This window comes from Lissotriton helveticus, chromosome 7 (assembly GCF_964261635.1).
Source record: "Lissotriton helveticus chromosome 7, aLisHel1.1, whole genome shotgun sequence".
NCBI classification, from domain to species: Eukaryota; Metazoa; Chordata; class Amphibia; order Caudata; family Salamandridae; genus Lissotriton; species Lissotriton helveticus.
Window position 1 is genome coordinate 438,862,242 of NC_136068.1, and position 26,161 is coordinate 438,888,402.

At 48.5% G+C, this 26,161-nt stretch overlaps 1 protein-coding gene across 1 annotated transcript in view; it reads left to right on the forward strand.

Annotated features, from left to right (window-relative positions):
• LOC144768567 (uncharacterized) overlaps positions 1–26,161 on the forward strand; it is a 305,992-nt gene that overhangs the window by 251,906 nt on the left and 27,925 nt on the right. The window contains exons 8-10 of the mRNA XM_078652338.1: positions 11,458–11,603; positions 12,146–12,317; positions 14,425–14,537. Coding sequence (XP_078508464.1) covers positions 11,458–11,603; positions 12,146–12,317; positions 14,425–14,537 — 431 coding nt within the window. The remainder of the gene's footprint in view (positions 1–11,457; positions 11,604–12,145; positions 12,318–14,424; positions 14,538–26,161) is intronic.

Below are 26,161 nucleotides of genomic sequence, written 5' to 3' on the forward strand. Positions count from 1 at the left end.
AAGGCAGGAGCCGTGGACTGAGAAAGGGGAAGGGATGAAAGGGATGGAGTGTCCGGTGGCATGCGGGAGCAACCCGCAGATCCAGCAGTTGGTGGCGTTGGCGGCAAGGTTGTGTTGGTGCAACAGTTGCACGAAGGAATTGTTCCAGAACTCCTTACGCCTTTCTCGGAGCTGAGGCGAAAGGGAGATCAGGTGATGCTCTCTCATCGTGGTTGGCTGTGCAGTGGTCAGCAATATCTGATGAGCGGGTGCGCTTTCTTCCACGATACAGAAGGAAATCATGAGGAGGAGGCAAAAGAGGAGCACAATGAAAAGGGCAATTGTCTTCGATTTGTGTATACTGTCAGTCTTTGGGTTCCGGTAGTGGGTATTTCCGGTTGCTTCCATCATCTTCTTATCTGGCGCTTCCATCATCTTCGAGGTGCTCGGTAGTGGGCAGAACCCCAGACTTCGTTTAGCTTCTCTCCGGTTAACCCTTGGTTGTGTTTAGGCTACCGTTCTGAGATTCAACTCAGTCTGTGGTCTACTTAGCCGAAGCTCCCTCCTTTCGACGCAGGAAATACCCTTCCCTGGATGGCACAGTGGGATCAGAGATTTTTGCAAGTTCGAGTGCCTCGGTATCAGGATAACAGTTCAGTGATGGCCGGTCTTTGTTCAGCAGTTCTTCTTGGGTGCTGACGTTTTCTGTCGAGGAGACCTTCTTACAGTGGTGTGCGTGCAGCCAGTGTCGTTTCCCCTCCACTCGAAGAGCCGTCCGGGTGGTGATCAGTACTTGCCAGGGGCCCGTCCACCGGGGTTCCAGACTCTTTGCCCGTTGGAAATTTCGGATCAGCACATAATCCCCCGGTTGGATATCGTGACCCGGACCCCTGGAAGCATCGGGGATGGCCTGCTGCACCTGCTGATGAATGACAGACAATGTTTTAGTCAATTTGCACAAGTAATCAGACAGTAGGACGTCCGGGACGTCGTGAATGGAGGTCGGTTTAGGGGCAGTCCAGAGGTTCATCGGTCGCCCAAATACAACCTCGTAGGGGGTCAAATGGTGCTTAGTGGGAGTGGAGCGCATAGATAGCAATGCCAGTGGGAGGGCATCTGGCCATTTAAGTCCTGTGGTGGCTACTATCTTCGACAGTTTTAGTTTCAGAGTGGCGTTGTCTCGCTCAACTAAGCCAGCAGATTGGGGGTGAAAGACTGCATGAAACCTCTGTTTTACACCCAACCCTTTCAAGATTAGTTGGATAACTTCAGCTATGAAGTGGGGGCCGTTGTCGCTCCATAGAATTCGACAAAGACCGTAGCGAGGGAAAAACTCTTTCAGCAGTACCTTGGCAGTGGTCATGGCAGTGTTATCACGGGTTGGATAGGCTTCTACCCATTTGCTGAAAGCACACACAATGACTAATACATACTTCAGGCTTTGGCATCTTTCTAGTTGGATGTAGTCCATCTGGAGGACCTCAAAAGGATGGTCGGGGACCCCAAACCCTCCCCGGGGTACCACAGTTCCTTTCCCAGGGTTGTGTTGCAGGCAGATAAGGCATTGCTGGACTAGGTGTCTGGCTGAGTCGGGGATTTTGTCGTTGTGCCAGACCTTGGAGATGAGTTCGATCATGGGGGCAGATCCTATGTGTGCAGGGGAGTGAGCCATAGTCAGTATGGGGATCAGGTATGAATTGGGTAGCAACCATTTGTAAGTGTCCTTTGTCCGCCAGCAGCCTTCATCGTCTTTCATTCCCACCCGTGTCCATTCAGTCAATTCGTGTGGTGAGCTGGCCATCTGGATGTCCCTAATCGTTTCCCTAGCGTCAGTCCATTTTTCTGCTTGTGACCTGGTCACATACATGCGTGTCGTCGTCCTATTCTCAGCTGTGGTTCGGGCGGTGATGTCGGCCAGCGCGTTTCCCTGTCCGACTAAGTCTGTCACCTTCCTGTGTGCCTGGCATTTGATTACAGCTAATCGGTTGGGGAGGAGAACTGCTTCAATCAGGGCGGAGACTAGATCTCCGTGGAGGATGGGCGTGCCGTGGGACGTCAGGAATCCCCTTTCTCTCCACAAGAGTCCAAAATGGTGAACCACTCCGAAGGCGTACTGGCTGTCCGTGTAAATGTTTGCCGTAGTCCCTGTCGCTATAATACATGCTCGTGTGAGGGCAATCCGTTCTGCCGCCTGTGCGGATCGTTGCGTGATGCGGGCGGTTTCAACTACAGTTCGGGCTGTGGTAACTGCATAGGCAGCTGAGGTGGTGCCGTCGGGGAGTTTTATGCAAGAGCCGTCTACCCATAGCTCTCCGTCAGGGTCTGTGAAGGCGGTGTCTCGGAGGTCAACTCTACTCCTAGTCTGTTTGTCTGTGAGGGTCACAGTCATGTATAGGGGGGACATTTGGATCGTTTTCGGGCAGAGGCAACAAGGTGGCTGGGTTCAGTGTGGTGCATCTTTTCAGCGTGATGTGGGGTGCAAGCAGAGTCAGTTCGTATCCGGTCAGTCGTGCGCTAGTCAGGTGTTGCGTCTTAGTTTGGTTTAGGAGGGTGTCAACAGCATGGGGCACTAATACCGTGAGGGAATTCGAGAGTACGATCCCCTCACTTTGTCGGATAGAGACAGCAGCGGCAGCTATGGCTCGAAGGCAGGCAGGCAAGGCTCTCGCTACGGGGTCAAGGGTGGCAGAGAAATAGGCACATGGTCGTTGCTTGGGGCCAATAGTTTGAGTCAGGACAGACAAAGCGCACCCCTCCCTTTCGTGAGTGTAGAGAGAGAAGGGCTTGGTGTAATCGGGGGTTCCTAGGACTGGCGCAGAACAAAGGGCGTCTCGAAGTTCTTTGAAGGAAGATTGGCATTCGGGGGTCCAAGGGAGTGGGAAGGGGACATCTTTGGCTAGTAGCGAAAGTAGTGGCTTTACAATGAGGCTGAAATTTGGCAACCACTGCCGGCAGAAGGAGGTGAGGCCTACCAGGGAGCGGACTTGTTTCTGGGTCTTTAGGACAGGGGTTTCTAGAATGGCCTGAATTCGATCGGGTGTAAGCTTTCTCCCGTCTTTGGACAAGAGGTGGCCTAGATAGGTGACCTGGGGTTGGCAGAATTGCAACTTCTTCTTGGAGACCTTGTGGCCATTTTCCGCAAGGAAGTGCAAGAGTTGGATGGTGGCTGTGACTGCAAGTGGAGTGGTGTCGGCCGCCAAAAGGATGTCATTGACGTACTGTATCAACACCACTCCCTCCGGTAGCTGAACGGCGTCCAGCTGCCTCTTGAGGGCCTGGCTATAGATGCTGGGACTTTCTGTGTAACCTTGGGGAGCTCTACAAAATCTATATGAGCGGGATTTTAACGTGAAGCCGAAAAGGTAGCGGCTGTCTGGGTGGATGGGGATGGAGAAGAAAGCGTTCTTGAGGTCTATTACAGTGAAGGTGGTGGCTGTGGAAGGAATCAGGGTCAGAATGGTGGCGATATCTGAGACTACATGGTACTGAGGTACAACTACCTTGTTGACCTCTCGAAGGTCGATGATGAAGCGGTACGCTTTCTCATCTCCCTCGCCCTGCTTCTTCACAATGGGTAGGATAGGGCTGTTGCAAATGTTGCTGACTACTTCCTCTACCACTCCTGCCTCTACCAGGGACTGGATTATCATTACCAATGCCTTCTCACCTTCGGGCGATATCCGATACTTTGGGAGTTTTGGGAGTATCGCATCTTGGCGAACAGTTATGCGCACGGGGTCGATCATCATTCGTCCTACGTCCGCATCAGTCTTAGCCCACAGATACAGAGGTAGAGAGTCAAGTAAGGATGCGTCAGAGATGGAGAACATGTGTCGTGCGGGATGAGGTCTGAGCAGAGTCGGGTTATCGTACAGAATGACTCGAACTCCGTCCTGTGAACACCTGATAGTAGCTCGGAAATGCTTCAGTAAGTCAAGTCCCATAATGGCATCGGGGTTGTTGGAGGAAAGCAAAAACGTTGTCAGTGGGGTTACTGTCCAAGTCGAAGGAAACCGGTGCGGATAAGGGGTTAGTGGAGGGCGTTCCATCAAAGCCTATTGATGTTATGTGTGAGCCAGACAAGGGTGCCCTTGGAATCAGTCGTTTAGATAACGCACTACGTGTCGCGCCAGTGTCTACCAGGAATGGAGACTTCGTACCTAGGACCTTAGCGGTGACATAAGGACCTTGCTGGTCAACATAGAGCTCGACTGGATCCCTTCCTTGCCCTTGGCAGTCCTATGCAAAGTTGCGGGCATTGTCGCAGTCAGACTGTTGGCACTGATTCTGCCGGGGACGGTCAAACGTGTTCGGTCTGCCAGATCTGTCATTGTTGGTGTCGTGGGTGTGCCCTCGTCCCTGCCCTCTAGTCCTGGGGCCATTCGTCATGTCCCTCGTCTCTTTATTTTTAATCATTTCCAGGAGAACCGGACATTGAGACTTCCAATGGCCAAATCCTTTGCAAAACGCACACTGGTTCTCATCGAGGTCTGTTCGTGGAGCGCCGGGTGTGGGTGTGCGGTCTCTAGGGGGTGGATTTCTAGGGGCATTCGACTGGTAGTTTCCTCTATACTGTTCCCTTCCTGTTGTCACTCCTTGCAATTGAGCAATCATCACTCGTTCTTTCAAGTCCTTTTTCTTTTTCTCTGTCGCCCTATCGTTCTCGTTCTTTTGGTGTTCGTAGTACTGAGCCATCTGAAGGATAGCTGCAGGTTTGGAGGCCCCCCAACTACTCTCGCTCGTCTGTAACTTTTGGGAGACCTCTTGCGATAGACCCTTTACGTAGTTTTGCACGAATAGGTGTTGTCCGGTTGCAGTGGTCATGTCTTGGCCACTGTAGTCGGAGAACACCGTCTCAAATCGGGAGAAGTATTCTGATACGTCTTCCTGGGGTTTCTGATGGCAAGCCGTGACTATCGACCAGTCTACCTTCTTCTCTGGGATCAATGTCTTTAGTTTCTGAACTATTTTGTCCGGGAGTTCCAGTATGTCTTTTACAGGTTTCTTTCCGGGCTCTCGCTGTCTATCTAGTTCACTGAGTTGATTCCAGGTATGTCCGAACAGATCTGTGTGGTCGGTTTTCCGGATTTGCTTCCACACGTCAGCCGGCAGACATAACCCGAAAAACAAGTCAATGTCCGCTAGAGTCATTATTGTTGAACCCAAGGCTGTACCTAGTTCGGTATAAAATGCTGTCGGGTTCTTTCTCAAATCGGGCAGGGTTTGCCTAAAAGTTAAAATATCTTGCCGATCCCATGGTTGATAAACCCAGTTGTACACAACCCTCCCCTTCGCATCTGCGTGGTTGATATCGTCGTTTGTTCCCTGACCTCGCGGGGGAACCCAGTAGGGGGCGGCTTCTCTGATAGGCATCATAGTGTTGGCTACTTCTGATGAGGACCCAGTCGTGTCAGGGACTGTAATCTTATCTTCTGGTTTCTGTTCCGTGAGGTGGCGGAAGACCTCAAGCGTTTGCATGAAGAGGTCCGTCACGTCGTGCTCAGCCTCGTCTCCAACATTGACTTTTCTATATAAAGCTGTCAGTTTAGCAGGACCCTGATTCTGATACCTATCCTCATATGCGTTCAGGGTGTGGTAGCTAAACCGTAAAACGAAATGCCGTCTGTGGCTACCGGCATGTGAATTGTGCATATCTATCGTGTATTCTTCGCTCTCCTTCCGTTCTACCAGTGTCTTTACTATCTTGTCAATTCCATCCCGCTCATCTTTGCTCAATCTATTCAGTCTGGCTGGTGGCTGCTTGCTAGCCTCGAGCTCATCTGATGTTGTTACTAATGCGGCCGGTGCGGAGGCCGTGAGGGCTGGGGTACCAGCTCCAAGGTCATTCTCATTTGCACTCGGAGCTGGCAGGTGCTGTACTAGAGGTTGGGAGGGGGCATATGGGGGGGCATGTAGATGATCGGAGGACCTAGGAGTAACTCATCGTTCGCCCGTTGTTTGGAGGGCAGCTCAGGGTAGAGCGTAGAGGGGGTCCTAACAGGGCATTGGCCTGCCGACTCAGATTCCTGCTTTTGTCTGGCCTCCTTTCTTTCTTTTATTTCCTCTTCTAGTTTCTTAGCGGTCAGGTGGGCTGCCTTTCGTAACTCTTTTCCTATTCTTGCTTCTTCTCTTTTCTTTCGTTGGTCTGCTTCTTTGCGCCACATGCCGAAACTATCAAGCATAGTGGGCGTTGTTTTATTGTTACAAAGGGCTGTTTCTAGCATGCTTATTTTTGCGTCATCGAAGAATCCTATCAGTGGCCACTGACTTTCTTGATCCTTTTTAGTATATTTATGCCTTAACTTACTATAAGCTACGGCGACTAGTCCATACTTTAAAAACATATCCTTATTAGGGGTGCCCTCCAGAGGAGCCGGATGATCCACCTCTAATAAGCGGTCCGGGCTGAACCAACTACTGAACAATGGGGAGAAGATAGGCATGACGGGTTACAATGGGGACAAAAGTCTGCACTACCTATCCTTCACTACTTTGCGAAGACTAGACAGAATATTTCTATTCTACAGTATTCGCAAATAGGGAATACCCAGAGAGAGAACCAATTCCAAACAGTCAAAGTTCGGACAAACAATCAATCAATCAAATGAGGAATAAAATAGGCGCGACGGGTTACAACGGGGGCAAAAGCCTGCGCTACCTACCCTTTCACTGCTTACAAAGGCTAGACAGAATATCTCTATTCCACGTTATTTGTAAGCAGAGAATACCTCCAAAGAACCAATATCGAACAATCAATGTCCGTTCAATCAAACAATCAGTGGCGAGAAAGAAATAGGCACGACGGGTTACAACGGGGGCAAAAGCCTGCGTTACCTATTCTTCACTATCTACAAAGGAGGACAAGATACTTTTATCCTTCCTCGTTTGTAGACAGAGAATTCTCGAGAAAGCAATCCTCGAACAACCAATGTTCGGGCAACCAATCAATCAGTGGGGGAGAAAGATAGGCACGACGGATTACAACGGGGGCAAAGGCCTGCGTTACCTACCCTTCACTACCTGCAAAGGAAGAGAGAATACTTTCTATTCCTCTCCGTTTGCAGACAGAGAATCTCCAAGAGAACCAACAATTCGGAGAGTAATACTAGTATTTTCCAATCAATCAATCAAATATTTCACAGTTTGTCGTGTTACACGATCTTACCCGGACCGCATGGACAGTTTCCTGTCTTCCGATTCCAGCACCCGATCGTCCTCTATCTTCTGTCGCGGCACTCCTGATGGTTCCCAGTCAGGACCGTAGATCACTCGAGAGAGGTCTGTTCGGAACCAGTGAAGTTCGGATGATCGGCTGCCAGACGAGGGTCTATCGGGCAGGTGCACTTCCCGATCGTTGCAGTCGTTCACTCAGTCGTCAGGACCTCTCCCACTGGATCCGCGTGTCGTTGATGGGCCCCACGTGGGGCGCCAATTGTAAACAAAGGGTTCAGGCAGATCAGGTCGATTACCCCTTTCAAGGTTTGCCCGGCGTTAGCCGCTTCTCACCCAACTCACGATTATCAAATAAAGAGGCAGGCGCTGGAGACTGGAAGGCAGGAAACAGGAGTTTATTTCCGACGGAGCAGAACACATCAGATCAGACAACGAGGTATCGTTTCGAGGTGCTCTAACCGCATCTCTGAGGCCTGGCCTCTTATACACAGTTTTATGGCTTTATTACATTTGTGACATCCGTGGTATTGCTTTGAAGTACGGAAAAGGCATCTTTGGAATCCCCGGTTCAGGTCCGTTCCCACACATATCTACAGTAGGAGTCCCCACCCCTAATCTCAGCATGATGGCTATCGCGCAGCTGGACATTCCGCTGGGAACAGAAATGCGGGCGATCGGTCGGATCTAGGGGTGTGAGGGCATTGATTAATCCCCGCTCCTTTGATGTGAGGCGAGGTCCTACTGTAGGGGCAATAAACTGCATCTGTTGGGCTAAGTGATGGCCTGGGATCAGGCCAGACAATCGGGCAAGGAGGAAGAGGTTATCAAAGGGCCTGTTTTATGAATGAGATGAAAGAGTGTGGGGGTTCAGCACGGGATGTGGCTCGGAGGCAGGGTCGCGCTGGAGGTGCGTTTAGGGCCCAAGCAGGAGAGACCGGGGGCTGTCAGGGCGCGGGGGGGAATGCTTGCGAGGCCAGGGAGTGAGGGGGAGAGACGCGCTGGCTATCGGCAGTAGGCAGAGAGGCCATGGCACCTAAAATGGCTGCTGTGCATATTTGTGCGTGAGTCTGAAGAAATGGACAAGATGGCGCAGATGATGTTCAGTTCACAAACTAGATTTCAACAGTGCGGTAATCTGAGGTGCAAACTGTGATTCTCCGCGTTTTCTTATTTGGCCTCCCTAGCTTGCAATCAGTCTGTAATAATGACTCCTGAAAATACTTCATCCTGCGATATTTCTATTTCCCACAATGATATTGACATGGAACAATACCGTGGCATTAGAAATGGGGAACTAATTCGGGTAACAATAAGCCCCAACAACTGATCTAACTATGAAAAACCTCTTTATAAATGTGGCTAGTAAAAAAAAAACTATTAGTTTCACATTCAGAAAACATACATGGATTATATCACATCACAATGCCATAGTGGTTCAGACAGCCGACCTATCCCTCCGTTTTCGCCATGGCTGTCTAACATAGGTCCAGAAGGGCCCGATCCATACTAGATTTCCTGGATATCTATATAGAAGAGATTTACATATAATTATTCTAAACAGAACTCATTAACGAACTGATGTGTTCTGGAAATCTGGCACATATCTGTCCCTCCTGTACTTGTTTTTGACAATCCTAGTTACCAGAGGTTGGACAGAAGAGGCACCTGGAGAGCAAAGTTCTTATATGCCCATGCTTTGACAGGCACAGCTAAGTGCTACAAAGTATTTCATCAGGGGCCTTATAAGGGACAACTTTTCTGAGAGTGCAATAGAAAGAAACTTGGGGGGGACCTTCAACTACTAGAAAGCATCATGATTTTGTGATGTGAGCTCTGACCCTATGGATAAGAGTGGCAGACTTTAAAGTATAGTTTTCAAAAAGACAGGGAGGTCTCCTTATGTATCCAATCAGGGACAAGGAGTAGTAAACCAAAGAAATAAAGGGAAGTCCCTATCTGGCCACGAAGTTGGAAAAGGAACACCTACTAAATAGTAGAGGGGGTATTCACCTTCTTTGTGCACAAACCATAACCACATGAATAATAAATCACAAGAATGAATAGAATCAGATAAAAAACGATATCAGATAATACATGGAAAAATTGTACAATTTATTCAAAAGATAATACAATCATAAAACAATTTCTTTAAAAATTCATGTTTACAGAACAATTTTTGTGCCATGGAGACCAGTTAAAAATGTGACAATTCACATGAAAGAACATTAAAAATTATTGTTACAAAGTTGTCGACGCAGCGTTTCGGTTTTTAGGATAAGACCTTCATCAGGACAAGTTTCTAGTTCGGAAAAAAACATAGTTAGAAACAATTACTAATTTCATCTCTTTTTTTACCCACAAAGTACATCAATAACACAATTACATCGTCGGTCTATAACACAATTACAATTACATTTGTCGGTCTATAACATTTCTGGCACAACCAGATCTTCTTTCTATTCATTAAACATGTGGTGCTGGTATTCGAAGGGAATTGAAGTGCTCTCACTCAAGCACTTCTAAAAGGGAAATCACCTAATGACTACCCCTTTGGGAATATCAATGTGTAATATAATTAACCATTAATCTAAACGGATAATTGGACCAAGTGTTTCGATTGAATCTTGGTGGGGAGTTTCCCCAATTTATAGCTAAGGTGCAGACTTTTAATTACCTTCCACTACCTTTAACATAGGAAATATCATCCAGATTAATTTCCAAATTTACTAAACTGAGGGGCAGGTTTTAGTTACATTTTGTTATCTGTAACCCGTAGATTGTTTCCAAGTTATCACCCCATAGGTCAGTTATTTGCTCAACATATTTCTTTGGGTTGCAGCACTATTTTCTTCATGGAAAGTATGCGCATCTAGATTATTAAAAGAGGAATCAAATGTTTATGTGTATCTAACTGTATGTTTCTTTCCGAACTAGAAACTTGTCCTGATGAAGGTCTTATCCTAAAAACCGAAACGCTGCGTCGACAACTTTGTAACAATAATTTTTAATGTTCTTTCATGTGAATTGTCACATTTTTAACTGGTCTCAATGGCACAAAAATTGTTCTGTAAAAATGAATTTTTAAAGAAATTGTTTAATGATTGTATTATCTTTTGAATAAATTGTACAATTTTTCCATGTATTATCTGATATCGTTTTTTATCTGATTCTATTCATTCTTGTGATTTATTATTCATGTGGTTATGGTTTGTGCACAAAGAAGGTGAATACCCCCTCTACTATTTAGTAGGTATTCCTTTTCTAACTTTGTGGCCAGATAGAGACTTTAAAGTATATGCACAAGCGAGTACTTGCTTTAAAGATGTTTTATACATCCAGTGTGTGTTTTTTGGGTCAAAATCTGTTTATTGAAATTTATTCACAGGTTACAAACGTGTGTGTTGCCTGAAGGTCCTAGATTAGAGTTGTGGGAAGGCACACGCTTAGTCTTTAATGTTCGATAAACAGAGCCATCCCTGTGTTACACGCATAATCACATCTAAGACAGTAAAGCAATGCCTCTGGTTACAAGTCTGGTGAGTTGGCAATTTGTGACCATGGTTATTCCTAATCAATGTTTATTATAATCAATCGGTGTAAAAAAAATCCCATCCTTTGCCACAAATCTGCAATGGGGGAGCCACTTCAGCACGGAAAATGAAGGTTGCTGTAACTCAAGTAAACGCATGCATTTGCAATGCAATAGGTCTCACATTTGCGAGAGTTAGAGCTATTGGCGTTGTAAAAAACAATGCCTTTTATTTATGTGTTTTGGAAACTTGCAAGCGGTGTGTAAACACGTCATTTACAAAGTCAATAGCTCAAACTGTCGCAAATGCGAGACCTATTACATTGCAAATGCTTGTTCAGTTGAACTATCATTATTGTAATGTAAATATTAACTAATGCAAATGCATTTACTCATGATTCTATTCAGTACAACTACATGTGATTTCTTAAATAGCTCAAAAGTGGTTACGTACTATAATTTTATTAAAGTCAAACACATGGATTAATGAATTAAGGCACACGTTGAATAGATAGGTTAGATGTAAATGCACATAAATGATGTATGGAGCCTAAAAGTATACTTCTCCAATGTGCACACAGACCTTGACTGAGACTCAACTCAAGTCACATAAATGTCTACTCATTTTCAAGTAATTTTTATTCCTCTTCATCTCCCACCCACCCTGATCTCCAAATTCACTCAGCCATAGCAATGCTTCTCCTGTTCCTATCTGCCCCTTGCTTAGGTTGTAACGGATTTGTTTTCTGGGCCCACTGGCATTATTATTTTTTCAGCCCAGCCGATGTGTTAATCAGATCGATGAAGTGTGCAGAACTATCGAGAAAACGATCAACCAGACTGTGCAGAACACCCTCAATGCCCTGGAGAAGGACTGTGAACTGATTGACAGCACAGTGGAGAGGATGCTGTGGCAAGATGAGTGAGTGCAGCAGGCATGAAGTAACAGATACCCCTTCAGAAAGTTCTATAATAGCATGTGTATGCCAGAATGTGATCGGACTGTAGCTTAGAGCTAGCTTGGATAGAGGGAGCAAAGCTGTACATACAGGCAGACTCCACACTGAGTAAATATGAGTTTATCTACAATGTTATTTCCCCCAAAATACTGCTCAGTTAACCACAGGCAAAGCAATCTTGTTTTTAATCTGGTTTTCTCTTGGATATGGAAGAGTGGAGGTCAAGTGGGCCGTCTCTGGTGTAACACTTGCAGACCTTCAAATTAAAATATTTATTTGAACAAACTGAGACCCCTCCATGTTGTCTGCATATTGTTTTCTTTGGCCATTGAGCTGCACCTCATGCTCCGTTTCTTTGGTCTGTGAGCGAGCCTTCCTTTCCTAACAGTGTATGTTTTTTCATTTGGTTGGTGATAACCACAATTTATAACTGAATAGCACCTTTGAGGAGAGTTCTTTGCTAGAGGTGTGCCCCAGTGTTTAATCTCTTTCTCTTTTCTTCCAGTGAGACCAAAAGGTATAACCGCCGGACCTGGGTGAAGGGTCTACTGTTTGGCCTCTTGGGACTTGTGCTGCCATTTTTTCTCCTCATCACAGTCATCTTCGGCACCACCTCCCGTGAACTCTGGAAGGCTTTGTTGGGGGATACTGGCACGGAAGTCCTGGAGATATACATAGTATGTGCATGGCATCTACATCATGGTGGGAGAAGGGCGAGATGTGTTTTGTTTAATGTAACTTTTAGTTGGGTATTCATATAATTTGTTATTACAGTGCCAAGAAGCGGGTTGAATGTAGCATAAAGAGTTATGCCGAAGCAATTGGTGCACAACATTTTGTCAAAACTTTCTAAAAGCAAGGAAGAACCATCATATCAAAATACTCATTTGTACATCCTATTGATGTAAAGATTAAAAAAAAATATTGTTCAGACCAGTCAAAAGCTTCCATGATTGGCTATATATTCAATCAGTGTATCGGCAAAGCACATTTTTCAAATGGAATCCTAATAATAATAATAATAATAATAATAAAACAGAATTTTGTAGAGCGCGTGCAGTTACCTCAACCAGAGGCGTCCCGGCGCTGAGTGAGCAGCGGAGAGGCAGCGAAAATGAGGAAAGGAAAGGTGTTTAACCCTAGAAAAGCCAGGTTTTTAACAACCTCCTAATCTTGCCTACTTTAAAAAAACGTATATGGTGGTATACATATAACGAGAAAAGGAAATCTTTTCTTTCCCCTCACCTGTACAACCAAACTAACTGTTAAACTGCACAAAAAAGGGTGGGGGACAAGGAAAAAGCAGGGGCGTAACACAGCCCCCGCAGTGCGGTGGGGCCCCCAAGCTCCAGGGGGGGCCCACTCAGCACAGCACTTCAGCTGGACAGCTCCTAATAGTGTCCAGAGGGGGCCTCTCCATGTACCTTGCAATTATCGTTACACCACTGGGAAAAAGTGGACCTTTTCTCTTCTAGCCAACATCTGTAAGAATTGCAAGACAACATTCTAAAACAGAGCTATTGTTAGCCAGTTGGCTACTTTGCAAATGTGACGTGTTTCGGATACAGTATAAATTTGAGAATCAATGTCATCTCTCAGGGGTGTAGAAATGTGGATGAACCAACTTCCAAATTTTTACTTCAATATTTACCTGTTTATGGATATTCAATTTGCCATACATTCTGTAGAGCTTGATCTACTTTCACTGTAAGTACCCTCGGTGCAACCCAATCTCCATTTTTCCCCCTGATAGCAGCACCCATCATATTTGATTGATTGAGAACTTGGTGACATGTAAACATGTTCTCACTGAATTGCTTGAAGAGAAACTCTGAATTTGTAATTGCTTTAAGTGCATCCGAAAGTGGAGTTGCCCCTGGAAAAACTGCTGTATCTGCCTTTGTATTATCTCCTGTAGCTCTTCCCCCATAGCAGGCAACTAATTTAGTAGATGTTAACATTTCCAGCAGGCATTAGCCAAGGCCATAAATTAGTCGGAGAATCCCAAGAAGATAGTTGCGTTATTTAACAAGAAGCACAGCATGTTTGTCAAAATTTGTGTAACCAAGGTAATGCAGCTCTTGGTTGAGTGGCCAATAATTTTACTAATTGCTGGTTTTGTGATTGGCAATTGTAACTGACGGACAAAAAATATGATAATAATTTGTTATTCAGATTATAAAATGAATTGCCTTTGATGTACTGTTTGCTTCATGCTGAGGGATTGGGCTGTACTAGCTCCCCTATAACCTACTCATATCACAAGGCTGTAAGCCGTTACATTCCAGTCCCTCCCAGTAGCCCATGCCATTGTTGACTTTACTAAGAATTTTTGGTGCAATTGTGTTACAAGTACAACTTGAAAAGACATTGGCTGGTATGTTGTATTCCTACTTTGATCTCTTGCTAATGTGATCTAAATGTATGTAAGGATTCAGGCAGATTCTCCAGTGTGTCCAACTCTAGGTAGTATTTGCTCTACTTATATAGGAATTTGGGTTCCTAGTTAGGATAGTCACTATGATTGACGGGCATTAAATTAATGAGGATAGAAGCTCTAGTTAAGTAGTATTTGAAATGGGTATACACAGTGTTTGGGGAAGCTGAATGTTATTCTCCAGTGGAGATGTTGCATGCTGCCATAAAATTGGAGGCCATTTCTTTAAGCAGCAAAACAAGAAGAGGTGTTGTAACTCAGCGCTTGAATTAGTTCCTTTTAAAGAGTGTTAAAGCAGCGAGGTTGTCTATCCTTGATGAAATGTGTAACACTCTTCTGTCTTTCAGAGCCCATTGGCAGCATTGTGGAATTTAATTCCAGAGGAGCAAACACTCTACGTCTTCCTGGGTCTCCTCTTCCTATCCCTGACCCTGCTGCTCATGGCCAAATTCTATTTCAGGTGAAGTGCAAACTCCTTTAGGTATCGTATGGTGTAAATGAATGCTATGGGAGCCCTGTACTGCTTGATGCAAGTCAAATGACGCTTCCCCACTAAAATTGGGGCCTGGAAAACGTATCCTTTGGCACAGAAAGGAAGTATCCACAGTATCTTTTTAAGCCACTTCATGATAACAAAGTATGAGGTGGAGTGTGGAGTCTAGCCAAAAACTGAGGTTCTTCACCTTGGTGGTAGGTAGGGGAAGAGCCCCCAGTGAGACCAGACTATACGGAGGGCCTCAAAGCTGAGGATTCCTGCTCAGTACCATAACCTATTTTCTGTCAAAAATGATCTGATTTTTTGAGGATTTTTTGCTTTCACGGACGTCTTTTAACCTTAGAGTGAGAGTGGAACCTTTTTTGTATTTCTGTAAAGGTTTATTTCTGTCAAAAATGCCTTCCTTATTTGATCTTTGCCCTTCCCGTGGCAAAAAGGTTAGCTCAGACTCACTCCCGGTGTATATACTCTGCCTTCCTGATTCTCACTCTTCTGCCACCTGTCATCACTGCAAGAAGTTGTCGAGAAGGACCATCAAGGACAGGGAGAGAATTCGACTTTATGGCTTCTTTGAAAGAGGTAGATCTCCAGTGAGGCAACAGAAAAAGAGAACGCGGTTGACGTCGAGAGGCAAGGTCCCGACCTGTTCTCCTTCGGCGTCGCGATCAGCGTTGAAGCTACCCAAGGCGAAGCAGTAGTCATCGAAGACTTCAGTGGTGCTGGCGCACACTCTTCTAAGAAATCGAGAAAAGCGCTCTCAACGTCGACGAAGGTAAAGGGCCCTCCGTTGTCGTCAACCAGGCGACGTTCAACATCGAGAAGCAAATCCCATCGACACAGGCTAGGCGTTCGACGTTGAGACAAATCACTCCGTCGTCGCCACATCAACGGCGATCGACGTCGAGACAGGTCTCCGTTGAGGTCAGTACAAAGATCTTCGACGTCGGGGCACAAGAGTCCATCATTGACGTTCATGCAGAAGTCTCCCTCTAGATTGGTGCAGAGATCTTTGACGTCAAGACCCAAGACTCCGAACCGGATGTCGAAGCAGAAGTCTCCGTCGACGTTCGCACACCACAGATCGACGCCGGTCTTCAGAGCAGAAGCGGCTGACATCAAAGCAAGGTACTCAGCCAGCGTCAAGCCGGAGCTCGACATCGAGGCAACGGTTGACTGCAAGAGTGAGTCCTCCTTCGAAGAGCAAAAGGTCAAAGTCGAGGCAGGCGTCACCGTGACGACTGTCAATGCCGAGAAGGCAGACTGTCCAGAGGGGACGTTTCAGATCAACGTCGAGGCACCAGTCCAAAGAGGCCTCAAGTCCGGTAAGCCTGTCTACATCGCCGCCACCGATGTCGAGAACAGGTTCTCGCAGCTCTCACAGAGGGTCAACGTCCAGATCTCCGGAGGTCATGATCTCGATGTCTAGCATTCCAGGGGACATCCACCCCTCCTTGGCAGAAAAATCAAGATCAGCAGGGTCAACAAAGGTCACAATACCAAGGCCGGCGTTTCTCTAGAGGAAGAGGAAACCCACCTATATCGAACACCACCACTAAAACGCAGACCAAACAATGAGTGCCCACTTCCCCTGTCGTGGTTCACCACTCCAGTGGGGGGGGGGGGGAGTATTGCAAATCATCTCGAAGAGTGGTGAGCTATCACAAAGGAGCAGTGGGTGTTTGCTACGCTGCAGAATGGGTACTCTCTACGTTTTCAACGCCATCCCCCCCCCCTCAATCTCTCCGGTCCCATCATCGTGCCATCAAATGAAGATATTGCAGAGCAAAGTTGCCACCCATCTGCGAAAGTCAGCCATCAAGAAGGTGCCCGTATCATGGCGAGGGGTCTACTCAAGATACTTCTTGGTAAAGAAGGGTCAAAAAGCAGAATACAGACCCATTCTGGATATGCGAACACTCAACAAGTCAATCAAAAAGGAGAAGTTTTGCATGTTGGCTCTCCAACAAATATATCCACATCTCAGGCAGGGAGATTGGATGTGTTCGCTGGATCTACCAGAGGCCTACTTTCATGTTCCGGTCAGTCAACATCACAGACCATATCTGAGATTCCTGGTGGGATCTTCACACTACCAGTTCAAAGTTCTACCTTTCAAGTTGAAGTCCGCTACCCAAGTGTTCCCGAAGTGCATGGTAGTGGTGGCAGCCGCACTATGCCGCAGAGGCATCAACGTGTACCCGAACTGGACGACTGGCTATTGAAGGGTCCCTCCCCCCCACAGCGTGAGGAGTCACTCCCTACAATGCCTAGAGCTTTGTCACCGGCTAGGCCTTCATGTAAACTTCGACAAATCAACTCAACAACCCACACAGAGAATCCATTATCTAGGAGCTCTAGTAGACTTCAAAGTAGGAAAAGTGTTTACTTGGGAGGAAAGACAGTTTTCCCTCACACAGAAATTCAGACTAATTCTGGACAACAGAATGCAGTCAGTTCGTCAGATTGCCTCCCTATTAGGGTCGTTGGCATCCTGCATCTTCCTGGTCCCCAATGCCAGGCTGCAAATGCATCCTCTGTAGCAGGACCTGGAGGACAAGTGGGATCAGCAAACAGCTCGCTGGGACGACAGCATAAGTCTCTAAAACTTCGCAAGAGAATTCATCCCATGGTGGATGAAGAAGGAGAATATGCAATTAGGGATACCTTTTCATCAGGCACCTCCCTCTCGGACACTAATCACGGATGCCTCTCTCCAGGGTTGGGGAGCCCACATGGGGTCTCTCCAGACGCAAGGACAGTGGTCATCGAGAGAGCGCTCATATCACATAAACATGTTGGAGCTGAGAGCAGTATACTTGGCCCTCAAAGCTTTCTTCTCTTCAATTCAGGCAAGCTCAATTTTAGTACAGACGAACAATACCACCACCATGTAGTACCTGAACAAACAGGGGGGAACTCGCTCATGCACCTTGTCTCGGGAAGTTCAAGCTCTCCTGGCACGGAACCTATCAATCACAGCAGTACACCTGCCAGGAGAACTGAACGCACAAGCAGATGCTCTCAGACGACACTTCGAAGACAGGCGAGACTGGGTATTCAACGACGAGGTCGTCTAAGACATTTTCCAGGCTTGGGGTCGTCATTGCATCGACCTCTTCGCAAACGACGACAAATGCAAAATGCCAAGACTTCGCCTCAAGGTTCCACCGGCCAGGGTCGAGGGGGAATGCCATTTTGATAGACTGGTCAGGGGCATTTTTGTACACCTTTCCACCCCTTCCTCTCATCCCGAAGGTGGTGCCCAAACTCTCTCATTCGCACACGAGGATGATCCTGATTACCCTGGACTGGCCGAGACAATGGTGGTACCCGGACCTCCTGCACCTGTCGGAATGCCCACACAGGAGGCCTTCCGTGCAGGCCGGAGCTGCTGTCCAAGATGAATGGGAGGATTGATCACCCTAACCTTCCCTAACTGAACTTGGCAGCATGGCTCCTGAGGTCCTCCAGTATGGCCATTTAGGACTGCCACAAGACTGCATGTCCATCTTAAAAAAAGCAAGAAGGCTGGCCACTAGACGCTCATATGCGGGCAAGTGGAAACGCTTTTATATGTGGTGCGTTCAAAACAATTGTAATCCAACCAAGGGGCAGGAGGAAGTCATTTTGCCGTACCTGCTTTATCTAGCTAAAGCAGGTTTGAAACGTCCTTCCATTAAGATGCACTTAGCAGCCATCACTGCTTATAGGCGCTCGCCTTTGCAACCTTCTTTCTTTCAGTTGCAGGTTGTGAAAGACTTCTTACAGGGTCTGAAAAAGGTCTACCCTCTGGTCCGGCCTCCTTCACCGCCCTGGGAGCTGAACCTGGTGCTATCAAAGTTGATGGGTCCACCTTTAGAACCTATCCACAAAACAACCTTGCAACACCTCACGTGGAAGGTGGCTTTCCTGGTAGCAATCGCCTCAGCTCGCAGAGTGAGCGAAATACAGGCCCTCTGCTCAAAGGAACCTTACACTGTTTTCCATCTCAATAGGGTGGTATTGAGAACTCATCTCTCCTTCCTTCCGAAGGTGGTGTCGGATTTCCTTGTGAATCAGACCATATCTCTACCAACCTTTTTCCCTAATCCCTCCACCTCAGCTGAGAGGTCTTTACACTCGCTTGACCTAAAAAGAGTGTTAAAATTCCATCTGGATAGGTCCAAGTCCATAAGAAAATCTGATCAACTATTCGTTAATTATTGGTCAATCAGAACAGGTTTTCCAGCTTCAAAGCAGTCAATTTCCAGATGGATAGTTTTATGCATCAAGTTAGCTTATCAATTAGCGCAAAAGCCCCTTGACCCTACTCCCGAGGCGCATTCCACAAGAGGAAAAGCGGTCACGACTGCTTCCCCTCATAACATACCTATCTCTGAGATCTGTAAGGCAGCAATTTGGAGGTCCTTCCATACATTTACAAGGCACTATTGTCTAGATTCAGACACCAGAGCAGACACCCAAGTAGTCCAGGCCTCCTTGAGGAATCTGTTCAACAGCTGATTGCAGCTGTTGTATGTTAGGTCATTCACTCATTTGCCTGCAGGGGGGGATGATGAGCTTGCTATTCTATTCAGTGCTTATGACTATTGATGAGGATCCCCTGAAAAGAAGGATTATTTACTTACCTGTAAGGAATATGCTACTTACCAGTATGCATCTGTTCTTGGATGTAGGGCTGCTGACATTCATATCTTGTGCATAGATCGCCGCCTAGTGTTGGGTCCGGATGATTGCACCTTGTTGTCCTGGAAGAGTCTTCGAAGTATCACGATATAGGTGACTCCTCCCCTGTACTACAGTGCGCATGGGCATCTTCTCCATCCTCAGATTGTTTTTTTCCGCCATTGGGTTCGGATGTTATTCCTCTACTCCAACTTCTTTGTGCCCTGATCTTCAGGGTTACGCAAAGAACCACTGACCTAACTGTCACCCCTGAGGCATGATGGGAAGCAAGGGGTTATGGCTGCCCTAAAGGCACAGTTCCAGTTTTTGTGTGAAAATGCTTTCATTTTCTATGCTCTTGGTTTACAGTGCAGCCTGTAGGCTAACAATATCCGCTGTTTTGCAGGTTTTTTTCAGGTTTACTCATTAAAAACCGAGTTCAAGTGGTACTTTCCCTCCTGTGTTTTTATACATAATACGTTTGCAAAAGCAGTTTTATTGGTTATTGCATTGTTTAGCCTCCTAGATGGGGGCTGCATTGATATGAGAAAAAATGATATATGTATGTGTGTGTGTGTGTGTGTGTGTGTGTGTTTGTTTGTATGTATATATATATTTTCACTGAAAAAACCATAGGTTTCAGCCACGTTATAGTTGGGAATTAGCATTTAAAAAGCCTTAGAAATTCACTGAAAAAACCATAGGTTTCACACGGTATAGTTAGCTGGACATTTCACTCATACAAAACCATTGAAATTCCCCCGTTATAGTTAGTTCAGCTAACTGTAACTCGCGTGCCCCCACTGCACTGCTGATGACGTCAGATATTACATCACTCATGACATGGTCCGTGACATTACTCATGACATCACTGATGGCATCTCAAATGACTTTTAAAAAAAATATATATATTTTTAAGAAGGGAGGCTGTGTAGCCCCCCTACTTTTTAAATTTTTTGGGCCCTGGGGACCCCATCCCCCAGGGCCTGCCCCAATTTAAAAACATTTTTTTTAAAATCGGGAAGGGGGCTGCGTGGCCCCCCTCCCAAGGCCATATTCTGCCCCGGGGACCCCATCCCCCGGGCATGGGCCTTTTTTCAAAAATATTTTTTTTATTAGGAGGGTGGCTGCCTTGCTCCCCTCCTGTGGCCACTTTTTTTTTTGTTTAAATCTTTTTTATTGAGTTTCAAAAAAGGACAAACCTAGGACAATAGGACATTACGACAATATGAGCGAGTCCCCATTGACTGGCGTCTACCCTTCCCTCCCGCGGGGGCGAGTCTCACTGGTGTTTCAAAATTGTGCCCTTGAATGCTAGTGAGGGCCCCAAGGGGGTTAGCAATGTCCTGAAACAGTCCCAACAACAACCAACAGTCCCTCTCCCTTCCCCCCTCCTCCCCTGTCCCTCCCTCGTCCCCCCTCCCCGGTGTGGCCGGTAAGCTTCTGCTGGACATACTGAGGCATGTAGAAGTATGATGTTCAGATAGGAGACCTTGCGTCTTTCCGAAATTCGTCCGGTAGTCTGAGCACCCTGAGGTATTTTGAGCATGTGATTTGAGCGAATTCCTCTGATAGGAGAGAGACCAGGGGTTGCCATGTGTCAAGGAACGTGTCTCGTGTCTGGGTGAGGGAGGCCTGTATCCTTTCCATACCCATTATATACCAGAGTCTATGGAGCCATCCCGTATAAGTGGGTTTCCTTGGAGTGCCCCAAAGTGACAGGATATGTTGAGTGGCCGCCCCCATCGCCAGCCCCATCTGCCTCCCCCTGAGCGATTTAAGAGGAAAGGTGATGGCGTTGGGGAGACCGAGGAGCGTGTACGCTGGAAATCGGGGATCTCCGTTTCAAAGTGTTTATCGAAATCCCTTAGCACCCCTTCCCAGTACTCCCGGACCTCCGTGCACTCCCATAGTATATGAGTGAGTGTCCCTGTGTGGCCGCATCCCCTCCAGCACTTGGGGTCCCTGCGCGGATTGCTCTGATCCAATCGTGACGGTGTAAGGTGCCAGTAATATGCTATTTTCCCCGCCGATTCCTTGCTAGCTACATTGCGGGCGGTATGATGGGCCCTGAAATATATGTTCTGCCATTCTTTGTCCGTGAAGGAGCGTCCCAATTCTCGTTCCCAACGGGTCTGACCCGCCGACCGCGCAGGGGGGGGGGCTGAGCATCTTGTAGATATCTGTGATCGCCTGTTTGTCTGCTTGTTTCGTGTGTAACCACTTCTCGTAGTTTGTAACGTGTCTGCTTACGTGGGGCAGCACTTCTTTCGCTGTGAGCCAATGTCTGATCTGGAAATATTGAAAGCGATGGATCTGTGGGAGCGTATAATAATCTTGTAGGGTGTGCATCTGCATGAAACCCTCAAGGGTGAAAAGGTCGCCAGCCGCTTTGCACTCTGACGTCCGCCATTGTGGAAACGACCCGGGGGTCATTCCCGGAGGGAAGGCCGGGTTCTCGAATAGAGGTGACATCGGGGACGGAAATGTGGTGAGGCCACTCGGGACCGCCACCTTATCCCACACCTGCATCACCGTCCTCGTGATGGGCTATTTTTTAAGATACGGAGGCCTGTCTGTCTGTTTCAGGAATGGGACCTTCCACAGTGACATCTGACCCATGGCCCGGTCTTGAAATAACCACCGCTTCCGATTCGGGTCTGTTCCACTCTAAAAGGTAACGAAGCTGTGTCGCATGGAAGTAGCGGAGTAGATCAGGGACCCCGAGGCCGCCCTCCGACGTAGCCCGCGTGTACAGGTCCCTGCGCAGTCGCGGGCGCTTGCCGGCCCATACAAATTGTTTAATGCTGTCTTGTAGCTTCTTGAGCATGCCTATTGGAGGGGTTGCTGGAATGGTCTGAAACAAATATAGGACCTTGGGTAAGAGAGACATTTTCACTGCAGCCACTCGCCCCAACCACGAAAGTGGTTGCCGGCGCCACCTTGCCTGTTCGTTTTGTAGGGCAGCCAATAGAGACGTGTAGTTCTGCTCGACCGGTTGGGTCGTGCTCGGGGTCAGGGAGATGCCCAAGTAGGGCAGCGACATCTGGGACCGAAGACCTCCGTATCGTTGCTGGCTTCGCGCCGTAGTGTTCCCAGGGGCAAGACCAGTGATTTCTCGACGTTCATCTTGAACCCCGATACTCTCCCGAAGTCCTCCATTTCCGAGAGGAAGGCCGGTACCGATGTCGAGGGGTCCTCCAAAGCTGCAAGGACGTAGTCTGCATAAAGACTTATGGTCTGCGGTTCTCCGCCAAACCGGACTCCTACAATGGACTGATTATCTCGGACCCGCTGTGCCAGCGGTTCGATGTACAGAGCAAATAGCAGGGGCGAGAGTGGACACCCCTGCCTGGTGCCCCTCTGGATATCTAATGGCTTCGACCGCACCCCATTGACACTGATCGAGGCTCGTGGGGCGGCGTAGCAGCCGGCGACCCATGTGCGAAACCGGTCTCCTATCCCGAACCGTGCCAGGACGGCGTCCAGGTATCCCCAGTCCACCCTGTCAAACGCCTTTTCGGCATCCACCGACAGGAGGACTGTGTCAGTCGTTGTAGTGGGCTTTATCAATGACGTGGAGCAGGCGCTTGGTGTTGTCTGCGCACTGTCTGTTTGGGATAAATCCTGCTTGGTCTGGTTCAATGATGCCCGGTAAACATGGGCCTAGGCGTGCCGCTAGCACGCCAGTAAATAGCTTCAGGTCGAGGTTGAGTAGTGAGATGGGCCTGTAAGCTTTGCATTGGGATGGGTCCTTGCCCGGCTTGGGGATGACCACAATGTCAGCCTCTAACATGTCTTGGGGAATGGAGCCCCTGCCTTGGAAGGAATTAAACAGTCTAGTCAACACTGGCGCTAGCAGGGGGCAGAAAGCCTTATAAAAGCTCGCTGAGAAGCCGTCCGGGCCCGGGGCTTTGAGCGGCTTGAGGCGCGCGATCGCGGAAATGACCTCATCAATCCTGATGGGCACGTCGAGAGAATCCCTAGCGGTTTCGTCGAGAGGCGTGATTGCCGTCTCATTGAGATAGGATTCAGCCGTAGTCTGCCCGGTAGGTGGTTCCGCCGCGTACAACGAGGCATAGAATTCCCGGAAGGCCTCCGCGATCTGGTCGTCCTCCTGAGCGATATGCCCCTCTTGGGTTTGAATGGAGGAGACCTTCGCGCGCATGGTCTTAGCTTTGAGGCTGCTTGCCAGCAAGCGCCCTGTTTTATCGCCGCCCACATAGTAAGTGTGGCGCAGTCGCAGGGCTGCATATTCCGCTCTGTCCAGGTCTAAGCTTGCGAGTTGGGCTCTAACCGCTTTGAGCTGGCGCCATATCCTGGGAGCCCCGGTTCGACTGTGAGCCTGTTCTAGCTCAAGTGCCTGTTTGGACAGTGATTGCCGTTTATCCCTCCTCTCCTTGGCTTCCGCGGCAGCTACAGCAATTAATTCCCCCCTCACCACCGCTTTAAGCGCTCCCCACACTGCGGTCAGGGAGACGTCCGGGGTATCGTTCACCTGTAAGTACTCTGTAATGCGATCCTGGAGCCGTTGCGTTACTCCCTTATGTTGTAGGAGTGCGTCATTAAGGCGCCACCTACCTTTCCGCTGCGTGGCCCTAGGGACTCGTATGTGTGTCATGAGTGCATCGTGATCAGATAGTGCTGCTGGAAGTACCTCTACATCATCCACCCGGGGGTCATATCAGTGTTACTGAAAAAGTGATCAATTCGTGCGTAGGTGCGGTGTACGTGGGAGTAAAGAGTGTATCCCGGGGTGGTGGGGTGGTGTTTTTGCCATAGGTCCACAAATCCCCTGTCCGCTAACCATTGACTCCCCTCCGTTGAGATCGCTCCAGCGAACCCATGGCGGTGGCCTGACCTGTCTATATTGGGGTCCATTACTAGATTCGTGTCTCCGCCCACCAGCACTGATTTCGTGTTAGGTGTTAACGCGTCTGCTAGGGCCCCTTTAAGAAATGGTTCTTGTTTGGAGCGTAAAGTGAGCCTACCACCATCACCATCCCACCGATTTGAAGGTTGTGAGCCTAGAATCTCCCTTTAATTTCGGCCACCTTGTCCCCAACTGTCCCTTTGAAATGACGTGCCACCAGTAGGGCCACCCCCGCCCTTTTCTCTAGAGTTGAGGAGTAGTATTGGAATGGGAAGGCCTTTGAACGCATTCTGTGCCAGTCTTTGGATAGCAAGTGAGTTTCCTGGAGTAGGCAAACTTCTGCACCTGAGTTTTCTAAGTAAGACAGGACAGCCCTGCGTTTAACGGGGTTGTTAAGCCCCTTTACATTCAAGGTGAGAACCTTCAACACAGAGTCCGTCATAGTTGAGATATGTGAGGATTGCACTGTATGCTAGAGGTCCTCCAGCTTCCTGGACCGGTACATTCTGCCTCTAGTGAACCACACCGGGAAGGTCCCCGAACTCTTAGTTAATCCCCCCTGAACACCCGTCCCCCTTCTTCCCCCGCCCGCCCCCCCAGAACCAGCTTTCCCAACTCGCCCCTCCCCAACCATCTTTCCCCTTTGCAGTCGTTAGCTCTCCAACTCCCTCTCCCACCCCGTAACCCTTCCCTGAACAGCCCCCCACAACTTTTCTCATAGTTTCGGGCCTATCGGGACAAAGTCCAGGTCCGTAGAGTGTCATAGTAAGTGAGGTCATGGCGGCGGCCGACTCGTCGGCCCCCCGACCCCATCCCCCCATTGAGGTAAGCGCACGAGGCCAAACCCCTGTGCAGGAGCACCTTACTGTGTAGCCGCTGTGTTGTCCGCCACCTCTTGCACTGCCACCTCCCGTTCCTGGGCCGTCACCAGAGGGTCCGGTTTCCGGAAGGACTTGGGGGAGCGTCGTCGCCGCACGGTCTGCCAACTGTCTCCGGATCTCCGGGCCGCCCCCCCCCGATGGTCGGTGTGGGGAAGACCCTCTTGAGTCTGTTTCCTCCGGTGGATCGATGTCCAGCACCGTACACGTATCCCAAAGGGATCTGAGCTGGTGAAGGGACCCCTTCCATTTGAAGATGAGGCGAAACGGGTGACCCCATGTGTAAGGCACGCCTTTGTCTCTTAGGAAGTCCGTAGCTACCTTGAAGGTTCTCCGTTTCTGCAAGGTGATGGCGGAGAGATCCTGAAAAAGGGCTACCTGGTCTCCCCGGAAGGTGGTCGGTTGTCGTGCTCGGGCCTCTCTCAAGATGCGCTCCTTCAGAGGGAAGTCCGGGAGAAAAGCCAGTATATCCGGGGGGGGGGGGGCGGTGCTCGGCGCGCCGGGCCGACTCTATGGGCGCGATCAATCCGGATTTCGAATTCGCTCGGCTCCCCGATGATCTCCCGGAAGAGGTCTTGTAGGTATGTAACAACGCTGTTCCCTTCCGATTTCAATGGAACTCCCCGGACCCTTATATTGTTTCTTCGGGAACGATTCTCGAGATCCTCAGAGTGTGCTTGGAGATCCACCTGCTGGTCCTGGAGGCGGAGGATTTCTTGCTGGAGTCGTTCCACTTCCATGCTGCGGGTCTGGTCTGCCTCTTCCACCGCCACCACGTGTTCCCCCAGGCTATCTACGTCCCTGCGTAGTTCTCGCTGCTCACCCGCAAGCTCCTGCTTCAAGGTCTGAAAGTCATCCCTCAGAGTGTTGAAGAGGGAGGCCCGGAAGGCTTTCGTGATGGGCGCGGATTCGTCTTCTGGGCCCGTGGTGGCAACCGGTGTCTTGGGAGGCGAGTGCGTAGGGGCCTTCTCTGTCTTTGTGGCGTTTCTGTGTTGGATGTCCGCTATGTTGCGATTGCCTTTGCGTCCCGCGGTGGCCATGTTGTCGGCGTTTTAGAGTCTATGCCAGGGAGGAGGTCTCCTCTCCAGGTTAGGAGCAGGTCCCACGTGTGCTAGGTTCCGGATGCGGAAGCCCAGGAGCCCGGGGTCCGTTTTTCCCGGTGGTGAAGAGCT